This window comes from Trichoderma camerunense, assembly GCF_050948025.1.
Source record: "Trichoderma camerunense strain CBS 138272 chromosome Unknown V8C40scaffold_19, whole genome shotgun sequence".
Classification (NCBI taxonomy): domain Eukaryota; kingdom Fungi; phylum Ascomycota; class Sordariomycetes; order Hypocreales; family Hypocreaceae; genus Trichoderma; species Trichoderma camerunense.
Window position 1 is genome coordinate 266,715 of NW_028145351.1, and position 19,542 is coordinate 286,256.

Consider the following 19,542-nt stretch of genomic DNA (forward strand, 5'->3'; position numbering starts at 1 on the left):
TGCGCGACGCGTTTTGGGGCGTGTTTAGACATTCTGCCCTTCCTAATTGAACAGCAGATTGTCACTCCCGAGCGTCCAATTTTGCACAGAAAAATAAAACCGGACAATGCACGACTAGAGAGGCCTTTCAATGTAAGGGTCTCGTCACCGCCTTGCCAATCATGCCGCTCCAGAAGTCGTATTCTGAGCGGATTGGGCTCCCAAGAGTATGTTTACTTTTGTTGTTTTGTTGTGACTGGTCACTTACAAGCGCTGCAGCAACGCTCACCGTGGCAGCGCTCTCACAGCCACCCAAATAGCCTGCAGGCCCCAAACTCGAAGAATCTGATTCCCATCTCCGACGTGACAAAGAAAAAGCTCAACAAGTTTCTCTACCAGGACTCCAACGATGGGTCCGCAGCAAAACAAGGCGTAGAAGCGAGGGGCCGCGGGACAACCTCAGCCTCCAACTCGGAAACGCCCTCCAACCTGAAGATGATTGGAAACAGTGCCACTCCGGTGACTCGGCTGAACTGGAGCGACCTCCTCGAGCCATGCAGCCAGGCCGAGGAGGATACCAGCACTTCTCCCAGCGAAAAGCTGCTGTGGAATAACAAGCAGGATCCGAATGCATTCGCCACTATTTCGCCGATGATGCCCCGTAAAGGCAGAAAGAGAGCCAGGAGCTCTTCGCCGATCTCTTCGCCTCCCACCGAACGAATTGCCACGCCGACGGTCAATGTCAAGAAACTCGCCAAAGCGTTAAAGGGGCCTCATCCCGACCCGACTCTGGAGCTGTGGGATCGTTACTCGCTGAATGGGCCCGAGGGACAGTCTGCCATCACTGGGGTGACGAATCCCATCCTTGCCCAGTTGATGGTATCGTCATCTCCGCGACCTTCTAAAAACCAGGCTGCACAAGTGGAACAGGGGGACTTGCGCCGGGCTGCTAGCTGTGGATTCAATTGGACCAAGCGGAGGAGGGTTGAGAAGTCCAAGTCGGGCAGTCAGAGCAGCACTGGTCAGCGAGAGCTGGAGGCTGCGTCCAAGTCGTCTCTTGTCACAGCGTTACTGGATTCAGTCACGAGTAGTATTCACGACCAGACCCCGGATGAAGACGCCGATATTGGAGCCATGGACTCGCCGTCTCTTAAGAAGAGGCAGACTGCACCTCAGAAAAACAACTCGCCGTCAAGGAATTCAAGGCGTCGATTGCCAAGCCCTACCGTTTCGGACTATGGCGACGATGATGATCTGGATGATGAGCTCCTAATGCTTGAAGAAACCTTGCTGGCATCCCAGGCGTCCCAAACAATTCGGGCATCTCAAGTGGCAGAGCCTACAAAGGGTGGTGGAAGCATAGAGAGAGCAGAGAAACAAGACAGGCAGGTATTGGAGAAGAAGCCGGTTCTAGATGAATTTGACGATTTTGATGACGACATATTCGACGGCGCGGATGATTTGCTTGGAGGTTTGGAGACTCAGACTCCAGTGCCAGCGAGGAGGACGCAAAGGGCAATGAAGACATCTCCCAGAAAGAAAACCCCGAAGAAGCAAGTCGATCTGGATGACGAATTCGATGATGTATTTGACGGCGATGTCGACTTTGAAGCGGTTGAATACGCTGCGACTCAAGCGGTCCCGCAGCGAAACTCTGCCTCAACAGCTGTATGTGAGGAAGTTATCCCGAAAGAAACCATGCTAAATGTAGGCCAGAACAAGAAGAAAATCAAGACTATTCAGCGATATTTAGTAACCAGTGTCTTAGACGGTGAATACGTCGATCAATACAACCGCATCTGTCCGGAAAAGGTGAGCTGGGCCAACGATTACTGGACTTGTAACACCTGCTGACTCAAATTAGATCTTGTTGATTCAAGCGGATGGCTCCAAGTCTTCACGGACTCTACAGCTGCGAGGTTCTTGGTTCGATACGCCGGCTCACCCTGATTCCTACGTCCATGTCATCGGAGAGTTTTCACTAAAGGGGCAGTGCATTGTGGACGATGCTCAGAATCTCTTGATTCTGCACCCCGATCAGCTGGTGTCCGCAACTGTTGTTGCTGATTCTTTTGGTTGCATGCGGCGAGCTGTTCTCCAAGATCGAGTCAAGGCCACCAGTGAGGCTTCTCCTCCACTGGTCTACGGAACGATGCTCCACGAAATCTTCCAGGCAGCATTACTCGCCAACAACTTTGATCTCCCTTTCCTATCTCAGTTGATTGATAAGAACATTGAGAAACACATTGAGGATTTGTATACAATTAAAGTTGGCATTGCGGCTGCGAAAGAACACCTTCAATCAAAAATGACCGAGCTCAGCTATTGGGCTAAGAGTTTTGTTGCATCTCAACCGCAGGTAAGATGACAACATGTTATTTCACATATACTGATACTAACACCTGTCAAGACCGATGCCATTGTCGAGGGAAGAAATGGTGATAGAGCTACTATCGCTGTTAGAAAGCTCCTTGACGTAGAAGAGCATGTCTGGTCACCTATGTATGGACTGAAGGGAAACATTGATGCAACAGTCGAAGTCGCAATGTTGGACGGCAAGCAGAGCCAAGTGTTGACAGTACCATTTGAAGTCAAGACCGGCAAACATGCCAACAGCAACCACATGGCACAGACGGCTCTCTACACTCTCCTACTATCGGACCGTTATGACATTGATATTGCCTACGGTATTTTATACTACATGGAGACGTCTAAAACGATGCGAATTCCCGCTATTAGACATGAGCTTCGACACATGGTTATGCAGCGAAACCAGCTGGCATGTTATATCCGAGAGCGAAGCGTTCAATTGCCTCCTATGCTGAAGAGCAAGCACATGTGTGGAAAGTGCTATGCGAAGACTTCCTGCTTCATCTATCATCGACTAGCTGATGATGGCAATGGGGAATCGAGCGGCATGAATGAGAAGTTTGACGAAGTCATCAAACATTTAACACCAAAACATCAAGATTTTTTCATCAAGTGGGAAAACCTGCTTACAAAAGAAGAAAAGGAAGGTCAAAAGACCAAGAGGGAGCTTTGGACGATGACGAGTGCTGAGCGTGAGAAAAAATCTCGATGCTTTTCTGATGTTATTATTGAAGAAGGATCTGCGTCGGTCGATGAGGATAACCCACGGATTAATCGATACCACTACACCTTTATCAAGCGCGAGCCTCCACCTAATTTTACGTTTATCGGATCAGAATTGACGGTTGGCGAGCCAGTTGTCGTTTCAGACGAAGAAGGACATTATGCTCTGGCGATTGGCTACATCACGTCTGTTCGAAAGCAAAGAATAAGTGTTGCGGTGGACCGACGATTACACAATGCAAGAATTCGACAACCTGGATTTGACGAAGTCAACAATCAAGTTTTCGCTAGCATTATGGAGGTTGCGCCGGAGGGCGCATCTATTGATCAGAGCCAAGGGAAAATCAAGGAGGCGCCTGTCAGATATCGCCTCGATCAGGACGAGTTTAGCAATGGCATGGCCACTGTGAGAAACAACTTGATCCAGATGATGGCAAATGATGTGCCGGCTGCGGTGCAGATTCGCAACTTGATTGTGGATCTGATTCCCCCTAGATTTAAAACAGTGGCAACGCAATACACCGTCACAGACGGGGAGAATTTGAATGTTGATCAGAAGCGAGCAATCGAAAAGGTCATGAGCGCGCAGGATTATGCGCTTGTACTGGGAATGCCTGGCACCGGCAAGACGACTACCATTGCTCATATCATCAAGGCTCTCGTTTCACAAAACAAGACGGTGTTACTGACATCTCATACACACACTGCCGTTGACAACATCCTCCTCAAGCTCAAATCAGATAAAATCCCCATTCTCCGACTTGGCGCTCCTGCAAAGGTTCATCCCGAGGTTCCAGATTTTGCACATCTCGCGGGTCAGCCGAAGAAGACATTTGAGGAGATTAAGGAAGCGTGGCACGGAACCCCAATTGTCGCCACGACTTGTCTGGGAATTAATCACCAAGTCTTCTTGGAGCGCTCCTTTGACTACTGCATCGTAGATGAGGCATCACAGATTACGTTGCCCATCTGCGCCGGCCCAATTCGACTGGCAAGGACGTTTGTTCTACTAGGAGACCACAACCAGCTTCCCCCGGTGGTGAAGAATGAAGAGGCCAGGCTGGGCGGCTTGGATGTGAGTCTCTTCAAACTGCTATCAGATACGCACCCGCAGTCTGTCGTCAATCTGGAGCACCAGTACCGTATGTGCGAAGATATTATGACTCTCAGCAACACCCTCATCTACAATGGCAGACTTCGCTGTGGCACAGAAGCTTTGCGCAAGAAGAAGCTTCACATTCCCAGCATGGAGTCTCTCAGACAGCGCCACCACGACTCAACAACGATACATCGCTCTGGAACAACTGGCTCGTTTTGTACCGGGCCCGTCCCTTCACGATGCTGGCTTTACGATCTCCTGGATGCTGAAGCTCGCGTTCGGTTTGTTGACACCGATACAATTCGTCCACAAGTTCGAGAAGAGGCTCAAGGCAAGCGTATCATCAACTCGGCCGAAGGACAAGTCGTTTCACAACTTGTCGAAAGCTTGCTTACTGTAGGCGTGCCAGCCACCGAGATTGGTGTCATGACACATTACCGTGCGCAGCTACACCTCCTAAAGGATAAGCTCAAGCACTTTCCTGGTGTGGAAATGCACACAACGGATCGCTTTCAGGGGCGAGACAAGGAGGTCATTGTACTGAGCCTGGTACGAAGCAACGAGGCGTGCAACATCGGAGATCTGCTCAAAGACTGGCGGCGTATCAACGTGGCGTTTACCCGTGCAAAGACGAAGCTGCTCGTTGTGGGCAGCATGGGCACCCTTAAGGGAAGCGGAGATGAGAATATGCTGAGCAAATTCATCTCGCTGATGGACGATCGTAATTGGATATATCACTTGCCTGATAACGCGCTTCAGAACCACTGTTTTGAAGATTTGAGCACACAACTTACAACGCAGCGGACGCCCCGGAGGTCACCAAAACGGCCAACGAGGGTGAGTCCAACTTCCTATAAGGATAAGGAGAATAAGAGGCCGTCACCGAGAAGAGCAAGGATGGGAGAGGAGATGCTACTCAAGGGGAAGCTGATTACGAGGGATATACTGAATGAAATGACGAATGGCGCATATTGAATTTGAGACGGAGGCTTTTTGTTGCATATTTCTCTGCCGGGTGGTAGGATTGATTATGAGTTTTATAGTTGTTGGACGCGTGTGATTATGGGGTCATAGGATATTTGCAAAGCAAGGATAACGAGGCATTGCATTTAGGGTATTATTCTGGTATGAATTCAGATAACGAAATATTATGTTTGTCTATTCCGTCCGTCTTGAGTGTTGATCGTCATCGTCGTCGTCGTCATCTTGGTCATGTTCGTGATCTTCTTGTTCTTCGTCTTCTACATCCTCTTCTTCTTCGCTGTCATCTTCGTCATGATATCCTAACTTGCATTCCTCATCAAACCTATCAAACATTAAAACCACAATTTCAATGAAAATTAGTTTGGGGGAAAGGGAATATTTACCCTTGCTCGCCGACAATGAATTTTGTGAACCTTTCTAGCTCTTCTAGTTGAGCCACGCAGCCTGTGAGACTCTCGTTGTACGAGTAGCTGTATATGTCGCTCCACTTCTTGTGCCATCGGACGTCGCTCTCGTGGCTGTGCTGCGCCATTTCGTCTTCCACGGCGGCGGTTTCTAGGAGGAGTTTTCTTCTTGCTGCGGCGGCGCTGGGAATATAACGCTAGAAGTTGTTAGTAATAGAGTACATGTATAGACAGAGAATGGTGATTCAGGGGGGGTGCGTACTGGGACTTTTCGGTCAGCCCTGAGAGCTCCGGCGAAAATGTACAGGTTAGCTAGGATGGAAGCGACAGCATCTCTCCTGAAGCCGAGGAGGCGCTGTGCGGCGACGGGGTCGTCGCGGATGTAGTCTGGGTTGTAGAAGACGGCGGATTGGCGCACGGCGATGAGGTAGTCGAAGAAGCGTTCGCAGGAATCTGCCAGGCCGGAGTATGGGAGCGGGTTGAAGGGGCTGCGGAGACGGACTTCGTGACGGGTCATGACCTATTGAGCTGCTTGTTAGTTTTGATATATTCATGCATATCATGTGGTTTGGTGTTTAGTGGCAGAGTGTTGCTTACGAGGAGCTGTCTGATCCGTACAAAGCCTTCTCTGATGCGGCCTTCGAGGATTTCGGAATTGATTATGTCTTCTGGTGTGGGCTCTTTGCCTTCTTCGAAGTATATATATTTTGCAACGACGTCTGCGAAGGGGTTAGTAAGATTACACATAAAAGGTTATGATATGGGTTATTATAAGTACTTCGGTAAATGATGCTCAGGAAGAAGAGCATTGAAGACAGTGATTTCCTGAGTTCGTGTCTTGCGATAAACGGCCATAGACACCAGTTGACCACGATTGGTGCAGTTGTGCCAACGAGGAACACGACGCCTCTGTAGACGGTGGTTAGAGCTGCAGAGGAAGGGAGATTACCGGCCTGGAGCTGGAGTGAAATGACTGTGAAAGACAGGCATCCAACGAGGCCAGATCTCTATAAATATACATTAGTATAATCTAGCCAGTGATCAAGGGAACGGCAGAGATCCTACCGGATGGGAGCTTAGTGTAAATCGATACAGCATGGGTATCATGAAAATAGCTGCAAACACTGCAACTACATAAGGATTTCCATCTCCCGCAGCATGTGAAATCCCAGCCCACACAGCACCTAGTATGGCCAAAACAGCTCTAGCAATCAGATCTTGTACATTGCCGCCTACACGGGCGTGGATGAGGAGCCAGCTCATCGTAACAGCCCACCAAGCTTCGTATTCATCCCACCAGACTTTGTCCCAGCTGAGATAAGAGGGGATTGCAAGGAGAGATGTGACCAAGACGGTTTTGAAGGCATATCGGCTCTCGTAACCTTGTAAAAGGTGCAGTACCTGCCAGATCTTGTAGCTCAGGCTGTTTTTCTTGGTCCCTAGATCGGGCGGCGCACCGGGATCCGTGAGATGCGTCAACTCGGCGTGTAATTCTGTCTCAGAGATGTCGTCTTCGTATTTCGCCAAAGGTTTGTATTCTCGACACTTGATTGATTCTAGAGCATGAGCAATTTGAAGGAACGTGACGTGGTATGATCCGGCTGTGGCTCCGCCTCGGTCATGCGTGACTTGAGGGTTGACGCAGTGGACGGCTTTGTGAAGTGGATATGACGGTAGGTGAGGCCGTGGCCAGTTAGAGCATTGTTGCATGTTGTATACTTTGCCCATAAGGCTTTCGATTGTGGTCGCGGTTTCGCGAAGATGTCTAGCAAAGATGAATAGTTGGACGATGGCTGAATCGTTCATTGACGATGAGGGCAGCTGGCCCGATTCAAGGACTTCTGACTCGACGGCATCGAAGATGGCCTTGGCAGTCCTCATTCGAATTTGGACAGGGGCGATGTCCGATGAAACAGCCATTGGAGGACCGAGATACTGTCGATAACCAGAAAGGTCCATCAACGCAGCTTGGCTTGCCTGCAGCCCCAGGTTCATACATGCGAGAATCTCTTTGGTAGGTTTTGCCAGTTTCCGAATCACCGTACGCGTTACATCCGCCTCTTTCAATACACCAGGGGCTTTCTCTGTGGTCATGTTATTAAGATCATTGCTGCTAGAAGACGAGGAAGACATCTGGGTGGCCTCGACAACGATTGGAACATTGCCATCGTCGGTCTCGCTGAAGAGGGCGCTCTCCGTTTCCATGGCCAGCAGCGCGCGGATAACGGCTTGCATAATGTTTCGCAAATCTCTCACATCGTCTGGCTTGAATCGTGTAATGGTGAGGCTTGACCGCATCTCACGGTTGGCGGCAGACAGGTCTACGAATGCACGCACCAGACTCCGCCTGAATCTGGTGTCTCGAGGACGTGGAATCACAATAGCTTCCTAGATAATAGAAGAGTCAGATGGGATAGGATGGCAAAAGTGCGAGAGACAATGGGGATTTACAAACCAGCATGAGGGAAAAGGAATTGTTGAAAACAAGGGCAAGTGGTCTCGCACCAGCATCAGGGAAGACGGTGCTGTTTACTAGCAGTGCAATGGCCTGACCGAAAAGCCAAGGAACAGCGTAGTTTCTCAGTTTCTCCCACACGATGAGATCCCCTTGAGTCTGGGATAAGACGGTGAAGATGATCGCTACGCCTGCACACACGACCATCTGGTAGAATCTCGCATAAAACGACCGTATCCATGCTATGACTGCCATGAACAGAGCCAGAAAAAGAGCCAGAATGCCACCATAGCCATTGCTCGCGGCAGTAGTCGATGTCGATAATAAGAGGCCAGCAACTCCCCATCCAATTCCGGCTGCTGTCCCAATGGTGGTGAAGATGGTGCCTTCAACCTGCGCACCCAAAGTCCTGGCTGGGTGATTCAAGATGACTGAGACAGCAATCATATAGTGAATTGGACCAAGCCATCTTCGGACAGCCGGTATCAAGCACAGAATGTACGCTGCGAAATAGGCGGTAAAGGACCTGAGGAGACGAATGCCGGTTCGAGTTGTTGCGACACGCCGGAGCACCGATTTGACCCCACGAATCTGTCTTGGAATGAATCGACTCGCTGCCAACGGTGACTCTTCGTCGAAAGCAGCGGGCAGCGATGCCCTGGATCGTTCTACAAAGCCTTGCGGCATCAACGGCGTGTGCTTGAGGAATAAAGCGTCAAAGAAGCCATCTCGCTCCTCGGCCACGCCAAACGTGTCCGGGTCAATGTGATCTTCTGGGAGAATTTGGTCTATCGGGATGATATAAGAGCTGCGTCTGCTGCCATATTCGGATTGTGCTGCTGAGGTGGTTGTTGTCTTGAGTGGCGGAGTTTGGGCAAGAAAGCGTAGCCTGGTGGATGTAGGACTGGATAGCGACTGAGGGTCATTTTCGACGTCGCTATTGCTCTGGATATGAGCCGGTGGAGTGAAGCTTTCGGGGTCTGGTGAGATATCGGCAGCCATATTGATGTCGGGATGCAGTCATGAGTCTTGAGATCCAGGAATCTTCAAGGCTTCTTTAGATCCAATGGCTGGGATTTCACTCGGTTGATGTTTTCATGGCTTGAGCTGCTTTGTTTGTAACATAGAATAAATATTAGAAGAATTGAAAGTCCAATCTTCAGTTGAAGGAGGACAAGAGCATCAAATTCGGTATCGCATGCTCGGCAGGCCTTGGAAAATCATCGTCGGCGTTCGGCATCTACGTCAGAGGGAGAAAAGACTGCGATTCTCGGACTCGAAGCAGACGATTGAGCACGAGCCATGAGCCCATCAATTGGTGCCGGAATCACTCATCCAGCAATCCGACGATTGAGCAATAGAAGATTTAGTTCCTTAATGGTGATTGCAGGGCGGAATGGCTGACGCAGTTGGGAGTTGCTCTGAAAGTGTTGGTGGATGAAAGGCGCTGAAGACTTTTCCGTTTTGGGGCAACGGTTGGAAAACAAGATTCGGCGTCTTGACAAAAGTGACCACGAGGACACTCATTAATGATCAGCATTTTATAATTGATATACACATGTGATTATTTGTATATGATTGAAATCTGTTGTTCTCTTACATATTAATCACCATTCCCGTGCTGGATGCTGGTAATGCTTTGTATGAGGAGAGTGGACAGCACAGATTGCCTATTACACACACTAAAGAAAGACGTTAATAGTAAATATTGTATTGACCACTACCTGCATCAATACTCCAATTGAATAGAGCTGTTTTAGATTATAATATACATCTACCATTTTCGGCACTTCTTACCAACCAAAATAACAGCAGTGTCGTGAGCAGCAACAGCTACCTTGTACGAACTAAGACACCCAAGATTCTTGTCACTCCACACATCTCGCACCTCATAGTGTCCTGCAGACAAGCCCGGAATCTCATGCCACTTAGCCTCCTTGGTAACTGTGTTATTCAATGTATTCACCATCAGCACAAGATGCCCCTTGGTCGATGGACCAGCCCAAAACTCGGCAGGATACGTAGAGTTGTACGTCCAGTCAGGGTTGATTCCCCATTTGTACGGAGTAGCCGGGCGACCGTAGACCTTGTCCTGGTTAAACGCCAGCAAGTGCTTGTTCTTCAACAAGTTGATGTTATCCTGCGACAGCTGGGAGAGATCCGTTCCGATGAGAAGGGGTGACTTCATGGCTGCCCACAGGGCAAAGTGCGTGCGTGTCTCAGCAGCCGTCAAGTCACCGTTGCCAACCTCGAGCATGTCTGCGTCGTTGTGGCCCCAGAAGCCGATGGAATTCATCTTGAATGAGTTTATGTTGAGGATGTGCGTGACAGAGTCCCACTCAGGAGAAATGTCGCCGCTCATGCGCCAGTTGATGCCCGTCGAGTTGCCCCAGGAGAAGACGTCGGCTGTGCCCCAGATGCACAGGCTCAGCACAATCTCGTGGCTTTGCTTGGCCAGGGCGTCTCGCATGGCGCCGAAGCGCTGGGCGGATTTGGAAGTGCTCCAGTCGTATCCTGGAGGAGCGAGGTTCGGCGTGTTGGCGGTGGTGCAGGTGCCATTGGGACCAGACGTGGAAGCGTCTGGGATGCAGGCGACGTATTCATCTTGCCAGTCGGAGGGAACGTTGCAGTTATCACTTGATCATGATTAGCCAATGTTGGTCTTGTCATTTTCATACCTAAACATGAACAAGAACTTTAGACTCACTATTTCAGATCTAGTTGAATATGGATAGTTAGCTTTCAATAAACCCTGTTGTGGGATACATGTATGATGCACTTACAATCGACTCCCCAGTTGGCAAAGTCGGCAGCATCGACATCCTCATATCCGAGACTTGCTGGGTAGCCAGCGCAAGTGTCAGTTCCAGCAGCTGGTACGTAGTTAGCATCAGGTTGATTTCTCGGTTTATTGGTCAACGGTCGAGCAAAGGCAACTTACTACTGTAAATACCCAATTTCAAGCCCAGAGCGTGGACTTTTTGGGCCAATCCATCGATACCATCAGGGAAACGAGTGGTATTAGGAGCAATATGGCCGTCAACCCGCCCATCCTTCATCGACCAACAATCATCGACTAAGAATTGAATTAGCAGCTGTTGACTAGTAATTTGAAAGGATTTACTTACTGTTGACATATTCGTATCCTGCGTCAAGAAGGCCAGAGCTCACGATCAGTTCGGCGGCTGAGAGGAATTTGCTTTCGTCAATGTCGCAGTGGTACGCATTCCACGAATTCCATCCCAAACTTGGAACTTTTCCCTAGATATTTTTTCAACATCTCAGAATAAAGAGACGCCTTTATAGGTGAGGGGGGACACAATCTTACAGTGTGTCCATCGGGCATCGCAATTGCGCGTGCACCAGAGACAAGGAGCGCAAGGCCAGCCCAGACGGAAGGCTTTCCGCCGCTGTTGATTGAGCGAGATCCCATTTTCTAAAACTTTCTTCAAGAAGCTTGGCTTAAAGAACAATAGATTTTGATGAAGTCGGTCGTCTTCCTCTTATAATGGAAGAGGTGTATCGCCACTTCTCTTGCGGTTCGGGGATTAGCAATGAATAGCTGACTCCTCTGACTTGAATCACCACGGACTAAAGCGAGGCAAGACACTGAGGGGAGTTGAATCGCATTTATAATTGTCCCACAATGCTCGGCTCAATGACTTTTGGGAGAATTAACCCTACGGAAGTGCGGAGAGGGAGCCGTGTTACAACTCAATCTCCCTCAAATGCACGCACGTACATGCACACTATGATACGAGACAACTTCAACGCCAAGGGCCACTTATAGTCCAAAACAAAAGTGCCTCTTTACATAGTACCGTTTATAAGAGCCATCTATTTTCGGGATACAACAGGAGCAAGCTGGAGAGTTCCCTGTCGAGGAAGCGCACCAACCGGAACGCGCACAGCAGCAGCATGGCCCATTGCCATTGCAGCGTAACACTGGGCTCTCAACACAACACACCATATATGCATACGCAACCCGGCGATGTTCCGTCGTGTTCATCATTGGAGAATGATGATCCACCCCCGCAATTTGAACCCAGGATGGACGGCACATGGCTCCGCGACTATGTCTAATGCGGGAGGCATCTGGCGATCCATATGCCGGGTGATGGAAGATCAGGTTATTCCCAGATTTCCTATTCGTGGGCTGGAACAAGGCTCTCCGGGGTTGGGTAATGGGAATAGGTATTTCATTTTGATCCGGATTATAATTCGGAGCATCTTGGATCTCCAGATGCTGGATTTCTAATTGCGAGGGTACTCAGCTAGAGTTTCGGGAGGTGGTAAGTATCATCGTGAGACAAATTAAACATATCATTCAAATTAAGCATCCAGCGGCTAAATCTAAAGTTCTTGTGTATCACAAGTATCGCTTTCAATCAATGCCAGAATGAGGCCAATTTGAACGATGGTGATGCTGGTGAGGCTTTCCAGAGCACATCAAGGGCTTGTTTTCACACATGCGCTATTCGCATGTGAATACTATTCACAAGGGTGCAAGTATAGACAACATACAACCGGGAGGGGCCAAGAGCCACTGCCGACGTCTACGGCTGGGCAACGGAAAATTCTCCGAATCGCATCAGGCATTGCAGGGAGAATTTAGGCGCCGGTTCCGAATTTCGTCATCAATGTATCCGACGGGATATTTTTCTTCGACTCTCGATTTGCTTATGACTACAATTCTATCTTGTAAACGACTATGCTCAGTTTTCTTGGTCAATCCATACAGTCTAATCGACTTCAACACGGCAAGTCTCTGCAAAGGCTTCATCGTTGCCGGTACATTTGGCGCAAGATAGACTCCTCTTTGCTGTCTTTCCAAGCATTATCGTGAGATTCGATCGCGCATCATCGGTTAACGGGCATCATAATCTTCCACAGCGTAAGTGCAGAAGCACAACCGCGATGCTGCCTGAATCCGGCATGATCGGTAGTTCGATATCGAATTTTTCCTTCATATTCCTTCTCATAACAGTAAAATCACTGGGGTATAAATAGAGCACTCTCTCATGCTCACCGGAGAGCTCCCAACTCAATATCTGTGCCTCGTGCTGTAATCTTTGGGGCTGACCACCAAACCTCGACCCTTCTTTGCTCCCCGGTATATCGTTTCAATAATGTCAATGAGCTCTTGCTTATCCTCCAGTACCCAGTTGAGCTTGTTGTTGTTACCGGTACCGAAATCGCACATCATGTGCTTGTTGCGGAAGAAGAATAGGATAGAGCAAGGGTCGTACAACTCGTACATGGCGTTGAAATCGGGAACCTGCTTCTCATTAATAGCAGCTCTGACTCATGGACAAGATGGAACCTACCTCATCGATGTCACATAGGTAAATGACGGCAAAGTTCTTGACGCGGTCGGCTATCTTGTAGAGCACTTCATCTTGTAGCATGCAGTCCTACTGACAGTCAGTTTCTTGCTCATGAGAGGAGAAAAATACCCCAACAAGCAAGGGATGAATTCTCTTACCCGATCGTGGTCACGTCCGAACCGGATGACGACGAGACGATCCTCTTCTATGGAACAAGTCAGCACTGAAATCACATGTGAAAATTATGATGAGCAATAGTAAAGAGAATGACGAACCGGATAAGATGGCCTGGTCGACGTGCCAGCCGGAATTCAGATGCGGAAGAACGACGGATCCCATTTTGAGATGAGATGCTGATTATTGGTTCTATGGTGGAGATGATTGTCCTGCAGCAGTTGAGCCAAGCTTGAGCCTTGCTTTGTTGAGATTTTGGGCGCTGAGCAGCATCGGGTTTCAGGTATCGCCGTGCCGTGTGGCTTGTCTTGTGTGTGGCGCATTTGCAGCAGAACAATCTAGAAAATACATGCACTGTTGCCTAACCTAGAGGCAAAAGGTCGTAGAAGAAATGACAAAAAAACACATCAAATATATATCAAACTAGAATATTTAAGCATGAATAAGATTCTATAGATAGATGAATAATACAAAATTAATAGCGTTACACCAACTCAAGCTTAAAGCAGCCCTACGCCGGAATCTGAGCAATACACTCAGGTGCCACACTGTTCAAAACGAGAATCGGATTCAACAAGCTCACATCATTAACGAAAATATCGTTATCAGCTGCTTGCCAAAACAAATCAATCAAACCCTCTTCGTTGAATCTCATAAACCGCATCCCTCTTGCACGATATTGGAGCCCATTGGGCGCAACCTCCGTTCCATTAACCATTGTGAAGGTACCATTTCGCGTTCCCTGGAATATATATTCGGTGGCAACCCAGTTACCTTGGCCAATAACAAACTCGTCGTGCTGCAGCAGATCCGGCACCGAAGTGTTGTAGCGAGTAAACAAGTTCACCAGTGAGGCACGGCCTGTTGAGTTTCGACCATCGGAAACAACCGTGACGTTCTCCGTGGCAAGGAGTCCGTTGGCTGAAGCGTTCTTGTTGTTGAAATTGATGTTGAATTGCGCAGCCTTCTCCTTGATTTTGAATGTGAAGCCGGACGAGGTGTTGGCAATAGGGTTTCGTACAATCGTCTCGAGAGGCGGCGGTGCAATCTCGCCAAGAGCTTGAGCGTTTTGAAGTCCACCTTCACCGATGCTGACGATGCGGCTGAGAAGTGCATCTTTATCGAAAATCATAGTCTCTGCTAGTGTTGTCTCAAAACGAGAGCTGTTTGTAGTGATTCTAGTAGCACTAAGTAGTGCGGCGATGTTGCCTTCGACGATGATGAGTCTGTCAAGGAACTGAGCTCGGAGTCCTCCAGTAGGATCGAATGCTAATGCCTGCTCAAAAGCAGCTCTTCCAAGATTTATAGATCCGCTGAAATATTGGTCGACATCGGCTGTGGCCAGACGGCCATTGGCTTGGACTCCCGCAACGGTATTTTTGCTAAAGTTTGGATGGAATGACGCGGAGTGGTTGGCAACTTTGTCGATATATTCTTCCGTGAAGATGAGGCCTGGCACGCCGACTGGTTTCTCGAGGGTAGTGACAGTGCCCAACATGGCCAGCACATAGGCAAGAACGGATTTCATTTTGATAATGATTAAGAATTCTTCTTGTGGTCTGAGAAATGTGTAATGCAGAGTTGTATGGGTATTCAATGGGTCTAACTTCCATTAATTAGATTACTAGCGAAAGGAAAACAAAAGCAATAAGTACACGCAAGCCTTGAATAAACACAACCAATTTGGCATTAATGATCTCAAGCAAAATAGCCCTATTCGTTTGAAAGGAGGCGATCCGACGGAGTATTCCAACGCGATCGTCACTTTTTATAATTTGATGTGGAATCATCGCTACCAAAAATAATCACTAAGACCACCTGGCGTGCCAAGCCTCTCCTGGTATGGAGTTTGGTGAGGCCGTGCATCTGGAAACATAGTCTGGAGAAACTATTTCCGACGAAAATCCCCAGCGATTGGCTGCTATAGGTTGGAATTGTTTGATGTGGGCGGTTGATGTGGTGATCAAGGTGTAAGCTTCAGCCCGCTGCAACCAGGATTGGGGCGCGCTAATACAGCTGATACAGGAGATTATAGACAATAGGGCTGAACAGCCGATGCTAAGACATTGGTAATATCTTATTCATCGACCTTGGCCGTCTCAGTGCTCGAATACTTCACACATTACTGCTGCATCCCCCTGTTTCACTTTGCATCCAATAGGATAAACTCCTAACTAGGGCAACGGTATCTTTGAGGATGTATGCATCACTGAGTTTCTAGTCTTGTTATCTCGATGAATAGCTTATAAGCTTAATTACTCTAAATATTAAAGATTTCTCTATTCTACTTACCACTTGAATTTGTGCCGGCTCCGTAAACGTTGAGCATGTGTGAACTATGGCTGCACCATGAACCCAACATTCGTTTCGCCATATCATAGGTTAACTTCTAGCAATATCATGACATAATTACAGGTGGATTATAGCTATTGTCAACTACTACCAAGAGAATACCGTGTATGTGGCAAGATCGTTGACGGTTATCAACTCTTGTTGCTTCAGAAAGACTCCTGCTATTCGGAAGCCGGAGCCATACTCAGCCGCTGTCAAATTGACTCCTCCCACTATATTTACTAAGCATGCCACGATGAATAATAGTAAACAGTCCTCAACTCGGTAGGTTTAGATACCCTTTCTGGGTAACGTTGGGCTGGAGCTGCCGCACCTACGCCACAACCGGGCGTTCAACTTTTGCGACTAAGCCGAATATGCGGGTGTTGCTTTGAATGTATGCAAACCTGGCGCCACATCGCCCAATGCTTTGGATATCGTTGACTATTATAAATCTGATGATTGGATATTTTGCAAGAGATGGCCCCCGCTAGGTCGGACGAAATGAACTTACTTTAACATTTATTAGGTCGTTACGCATATTAAACTTCTATGGCAACGCTCATGTTGCCAATGACGCGGTGCCCCATTGGCGATGCCGAGTAGCTCCGTTGTGACAGCTTCATTGCTCTCGAACTGTTCACGTAGAGTTACGATGCGACAGCTATAAAAGATGGCATTGCACCAGCGTTCTATTAAGAAAAATCATCAACAGAATCTCATCAACATCATCATCATACAACACAGTCACCGAAACAACACAATCAACCAACATCTCATCAATTGATACTCTTCATTTCCCAAAAATCAACTCCACACTACACTACAAAATGGGTGCTCTCGAGGAACGCAACAAGGCTATCGTTAACAAGTATTTCGAGGAATACTGGGTTAAGGGAAATGTGAACGTGGTCGACGAGGTCTGCTCTGACGACTTTCTCCAGAGCTACCCTAACCATGGACCTCGTCACGGCAAGGAGGGAGCAAAGACAATGCTGAGGGAGTTTATGGAGGTATTTAATAATCACCGTCAATCAATGATAAAGTGGAATCAGAAGAGACTAACAGCTATAACAAGGCATTCCCCGACTTGACTTTCCGAGCTTACCAGACTCCATTGATTGCCGAGGGCGACTACGTAGCAGCCCAATGGGTTGGCGGCGGCACTCACACTGGCCGTGCCTTTGACGACTTCACTGTGGGCGAGCTCAAGACGCCCAACACTGGCAAGAAGATTCACTTCTCTGGCATGACTATTTTCACTCTCAAGAATGGAAAGATCGTTAAGGAGATTGCTGAGGAGGGCGGAATCACTGTTTTGCAGCAGCTCGGAATTGTCACCCCTCCCAAGCCTGGCAAGGAGATTGTCTATGACAAGGATGGCAACCAGGTTTACTAATGGATTGATGCAGTCCTTGATATGGAATGGTTATACTATATAGACAGGTTCATTCGTTAATTTAAAATGATATATCTACAGACGCTTCTATCCGCAAGTACTCCTCTATATGTGAACACCTTCTATCTAGATTCAAAGAGAAAACACCCGGAGTTCGCACTAAAGCTCAATATAGAGTAAACATTTGTTTGAACCTAAATTCCATGTTAGGCTGCTCAAAGGGGCCCACAATTCGTCGTGCGGATCCCTAGTACGGTCCAGCTGTCGACATGGTATAAACGCATGACTTCTGCGACGACTTCTAAAAGTTGAAGATAGGGCTGTTGGTGTAGTTGTTGATCAGCAGCCAACGAGCTTGCGAATTGGCAAAGTACAGCAAGCTAGTGAAACCCTCCCGCTTTAAAGTGAGTTCAGCCGGGCAGGGGTCCCTAGCTGAAAAGAGCTGGACACTGGAGGATATACAGCTGTGGAGCAGTGAATTTGAGGCTATTGGCAGTCTATTGCAGTGCTGCATATGCTCAACTTTTGGGAAGCGTTCTAGGCCGCGCGGAGGCTGCTCATGTTATATTTTAGCGGAGATAATTCTCCTTAACATGGTGCAGAAGGCCGTTTTATTATAAAAACATTAGATTCTGCCTTATACACGGATCTTCCAAGGCGATAATCTCCGAAACCACACATCTATCGCATACATTACCCTTGACATCCTGCTCAGAGTTGCCCATGATGTCTGAGACGGTTTCCATCAAAGACCTGGAGGTTCGCAGATTCGTGAGAGAGTTGCAGAACAAAAATTCACCTCTTCGTATTGACTGCACGAAGGCCATGATGTCCTGTCAAGATGAACAGAGAGACGCCGAGTTCAAACGGGTCCTCAAGGAGCACGGCTATGAGCTTCTTTCGATAGAGAAGTTGGTGGAACTTTTAATGAATCCTCCACAGGATCTAATCGCCCCCGTCGAGAAGATTATTGAAAGCAAACCCACGATCGATTTGGGTTTCTTTGCAGGCGTCTACATGATCACCTCTCCACCCTGGCCTTCAATCAGAGAGATTACGCAGCTTGTCGTGGAGGACTATCGTGTCTCTTGGATGGAGAATGGTTTAAGAAAAGCATTCAAGCCTACGGTAACGGTGCACGAGAAGGCCGCTTTCGATGGGAGGAAAAATTCGGAGTATCAGGTAGAGTGGGGTGACAAGGAAACGCAATGGTTTTCAGTACGATTTTCGACGCAGTTTGACGACTCGACGTATAAGTTGAAACAAATTTTTTAGGATTTCGGAATATTCAGGGTGGGATGCAATGGCCGTTCGGCGGTATTCGTTCAGACAAGGCCATTTAAGACGATGTAGACTCTTATTTAGCAATCACAGCGGGAGTCCCACTGGAATCATCCTCGTCGGCGCCATTGGCTATTTCATATATGGGCGATGACAAACTTAAAAGGGTGGAAGATGCGCTCGAAAAAGACGGAGTCTGGAGGATTGAGTAACAGAGGGGAAAAGAGTATCTGGGAACTATTAGGGTGCCGAGTTTGTCTAAATCGCAATCACCACAAGCTGGTTGAGAGGGACTGAGAGGTGGCATAAGCGTCTGCCCTCACGAAGGACGAATGGCGCAACTCGCCGGCAAGCGTGTGAAATCCGCAGTTGGCGGCAAGTTGGAGATCTACCAGCTACATACTAGATATTAACCTCATCAAGGTGTTTGTGGCAAAGGCCGGTTACAAGGTCAGGGTCATAGAAGCTTCCGCCGAGGTGCTGGCTGTCTCAATGGACCTGGCAGCGGCAGCTCCTAAACTCTGGTTCGGGATAGTCTTCATGATTTCAAGCTAGGCGATAGAATGATACGTACGCTCCTCGAGGTATGGGTGGTTTTCCCTAGGGGTCTAAGCTGAGGTTCTTGTATGCTGGAGCAGAGTCGCGATGTATGGTCCTTGAAACAGCACGGTCAAATAATGGGCCCATCGATATGCTAATATTCAACCTGCAAGAGTCAGCGAACGTACATGTAGTTAGAAATACCTAGTCGACATACCTACGCAACCCAGAGACCGCGTTGATCTCTTTGCTGATCCTGCTTAACTTTCACCGGCGATCATTCAGTTCCCAACTTGGCCAATCTGGGTCTTGAATATGATGACATCATTTGTGAATGGATCTCACTACTAATGCGTGCACCTTGATCGCGTTAGTAAGGATTGAACCGCGACTTCATGTTTTCTTGTCGCGCTTTCGAGTACTAATAGCGACATACATTAAATATACCTAAACTATTTCCCATCATGGATGTTTTA

At 48.2% G+C, this 19,542-nt stretch overlaps 7 protein-coding genes across 7 annotated transcripts; 3 read left to right on the forward strand and 4 right to left on the reverse strand.

Annotated features, from left to right (window-relative positions):
• Positions 1-46: 46 nt before the first annotated feature.
• Positions 47-5,318, forward strand: V8C40DRAFT_254599 (bifunctional ATP-dependent DNA helicase/ssDNA endodeoxyribonuclease DNA2). Its single transcript, XM_083217858.1, has 4 exons — positions 47-206; positions 259-1,791; positions 1,844-2,338; positions 2,390-5,318. Exons 1-4 carry the CDS (start codon positions 162-164, stop codon positions 5,144-5,146), a joined length of 4,830 nt encoding a protein of 1,609 aa, XP_083069173.1. The 5' UTR covers positions 47-161; the 3' UTR covers positions 5,147-5,318.
• V8C40DRAFT_254601 (uncharacterized protein) lies at positions 5,243-9,417 on the reverse strand. The gene is made up of 7 exons (XM_083217859.1): positions 8,015-9,417; positions 6,625-7,947; positions 6,338-6,566; positions 6,157-6,278; positions 5,822-6,079; positions 5,539-5,756; positions 5,243-5,477 (listed from the first exon to the last, which is right to left on the reverse strand). Exons 1-7 carry the CDS (start codon positions 9,014-9,016, stop codon positions 5,330-5,332), a joined length of 3,300 nt encoding a protein of 1,099 aa, XP_083069174.1. The 5' UTR covers positions 9,017-9,417; the 3' UTR covers positions 5,243-5,329.
• Positions 9,418-9,620: 203 nt separating this feature from the next.
• Positions 9,621-11,780, reverse strand: V8C40DRAFT_254603 (glycoside hydrolase family 27 protein). Its single transcript, XM_083217860.1, has 6 exons — positions 11,343-11,780; positions 11,143-11,275; positions 10,956-11,090; positions 10,798-10,887; positions 10,722-10,731; positions 9,621-10,650 (listed from the first exon to the last, which is right to left on the reverse strand). The coding sequence occupies exons 1-6, from the start codon at positions 11,445-11,447 to the stop codon at positions 9,789-9,791; spliced, it is 1,335 nt and encodes a 444-aa protein (XP_083069175.1). The 5' UTR covers positions 11,448-11,780; the 3' UTR covers positions 9,621-9,788.
• Positions 11,781-12,407: 627 nt separating this feature from the next.
• V8C40DRAFT_254606 (U4/U6-U5 snRNP complex subunit DIB1) lies at positions 12,408-13,729 on the reverse strand. The gene is made up of 4 exons (XM_083217861.1): positions 13,617-13,729; positions 13,500-13,546; positions 13,342-13,428; positions 12,408-13,292 (listed from the first exon to the last, which is right to left on the reverse strand). The coding sequence occupies exons 1-4, from the start codon at positions 13,678-13,680 to the stop codon at positions 13,059-13,061; spliced, it is 432 nt and encodes a 143-aa protein (XP_083069176.1). The 5' UTR covers positions 13,681-13,729; the 3' UTR covers positions 12,408-13,058.
• Positions 13,730-14,026: 297 nt separating this feature from the next.
• Positions 14,027-15,043, reverse strand: V8C40DRAFT_282115 (uncharacterized protein; the record flags this gene model as incomplete). Its single annotated transcript, XM_083221734.1, has 1 exon — positions 14,027-15,043. One exon carries the CDS (start codon positions 15,041-15,043, stop codon positions 14,027-14,029), a length of 1,017 nt encoding a protein of 338 aa, XP_083069177.1.
• A 1,440-nt stretch (positions 15,044-16,483) lies between these two features.
• On the forward strand, positions 16,484-17,299 carry V8C40DRAFT_84718 (ester cyclase). Its single transcript, XM_083223514.1, has 2 exons — positions 16,484-16,859; positions 16,925-17,299. Exons 1-2 carry the CDS (start codon positions 16,677-16,679, stop codon positions 17,243-17,245), a joined length of 504 nt encoding a protein of 167 aa, XP_083069178.1. The 5' UTR covers positions 16,484-16,676; the 3' UTR covers positions 17,246-17,299.
• Positions 17,300-17,563: 264 nt separating this feature from the next.
• Positions 17,564-19,170, forward strand: V8C40DRAFT_254609 (uncharacterized protein). The gene has a single exon (XM_083217862.1). The coding sequence runs from the start codon at positions 17,969-17,971 to the stop codon at positions 18,518-18,520; it is 552 nt and encodes a 183-aa protein (XP_083069179.1). The 5' UTR covers positions 17,564-17,968; the 3' UTR covers positions 18,521-19,170.
• Positions 19,171-19,542: the final 372 nt, after the last annotated feature.